Source organism: Eufriesea mexicana, unplaced genomic scaffold, assembly GCF_001483705.2.
Source record: "Eufriesea mexicana isolate 0111107269 unplaced genomic scaffold, ASM148370v2 scaffold17315, whole genome shotgun sequence".
Classification (NCBI taxonomy): domain Eukaryota; kingdom Metazoa; phylum Arthropoda; class Insecta; order Hymenoptera; family Apidae; genus Eufriesea; species Eufriesea mexicana.
Window position 1 is genome coordinate 11,909 of NW_016924645.1, and position 1,586 is coordinate 13,494.

A 1,586-nucleotide genomic window follows, 5' to 3' on the forward strand; every position below is an offset into this window, starting at 1 on the left:
TCCTTAGGACACATTTCTTCCAGTAAGTGTAAACGTAGCCAAAATTTTCTTTTCTTCTAGAAAGGCGGTTAGCATTTTTCTTTCTTAATTTTTGTCTATGTTCATCTAAATAATAGATAAATCCATGGATATGGAGAGCAGTGATTCATCTGATGAATCAATCATTGGAAGCAGGAGAAATGTACAACGGTCGCAAATAATCTCAACTTCTTCAGAAGAGGCAAGTGTGACGACAGCCGACCTGAATCATCGACATGACTAGACTTCCAAAATCCTGTGAAATCAGCCTACATGAATCACCAGACGACCGAAACCCCTAACTCCAAATTCCAAAATCCAACCCCTTCCAAACCATCCAGGACAAGATAATAAGAACATATATATATCCCAACCCAAAACCAGAATAAAGTCAGTCTAACTCTAAACCTATGCACGTTCTTTTTTCTATACGGAGAGTATCTCGCGTAAAAGCCTTCGTGAACTATTTTCACTCGCGTGTCTAAGGTAGTCCCGTGACACAAGCATTGACAGCGAATCGTTAAGTATGGAACTGGACGAAAATTCCACGGAAGAAAAAGATTCCGACTCAGATTTAAAGGAAGAGGATCTTCATGACGAATGGCAGGAAATAAACGAAGGAGATGCAGCCACGAGTGAATGTTGGGAAGAGGAAGAATTATTAATTGATGACATCGACTGCGACGACCCTGTTTCACTATACAAGTTATTCGTCATAGATTATATACTAGCTATAATCATCGAGGGAACAAATAAATACGCTACACAATGTATGAATAACTCAGCACCTAGCAGCAGAGGGCACCAACAGGCCTGGACACCTGTTACAAAAGAGGAGATGAACACGTTTATTGGCATTTTGCTTATCATGAGTATAGTACGGCTACCCGAAATAAATTCAATATTGAAATACTTACATTTTTCCGATAATTCCATCATTACAACTGAGAACCGTTTATATAAACTCCGAAATATTGTTGATGCAATTTATTTTATTTAAAAATACTATAAATCGACGAAATCATGGTTCCGTGGAGAGGGCGCCTCAGTTTTCGGCAATATATTCCAGGTAAACACCATAAATATGGCATAAAAATTTATAAACTGTGTCTTCCGGAAGGGTACACTCATAATATTTATATTTATACCGGAAAATATGAAACCCCAATAATAAAAACTCATGCGCACGATGTAGTGATCAGATTAATAGAAACATTATTATTTGAGGGTCGCACATTATTTACCGACAGTTTTTATACCAGTGTCCCTTTAGCCGAGGACCTTTTGCAAAAAGGAACGTTCATTTGTGGGACAATAAAGATGAATAAAAAATTCCTACCGCGGCAAGCAAAGCAGAAACAAAAACGGGGTGGCTTTATCTCTTTGCAAAATCGGAGCGGCGTGAAATTTTTGAAATGGACAGACAAAAGACCAGTATGCATGTTAAGTACTACAAAAAATCATAAATGTGTCACAGTTCGAGGGAAACATAATAACCTAAAACCGGACACAGTTTTTTCTTTATAATGAAGCTAAGAAGGGAGTTGATTTATCGGATCAAATCTCTT

The 1,586-nt window shown here is 37.7% G+C and overlaps 1 protein-coding gene across 1 annotated transcript; it reads left to right on the forward strand.

Annotated features, from left to right (window-relative positions):
* Window positions 1-544: 544 nt before the first annotated feature.
* On the forward strand, window positions 545-1,018 carry LOC108554143 (uncharacterized). Its single transcript, XM_017909319.1, has one exon. The coding sequence runs from the start codon at window positions 545-547 to the stop codon at window positions 1,016-1,018; it is 474 nt and encodes a 157-aa protein (XP_017764808.1).
* The last annotated feature ends 568 nt before the right edge of the window (window positions 1,019-1,586 follow it).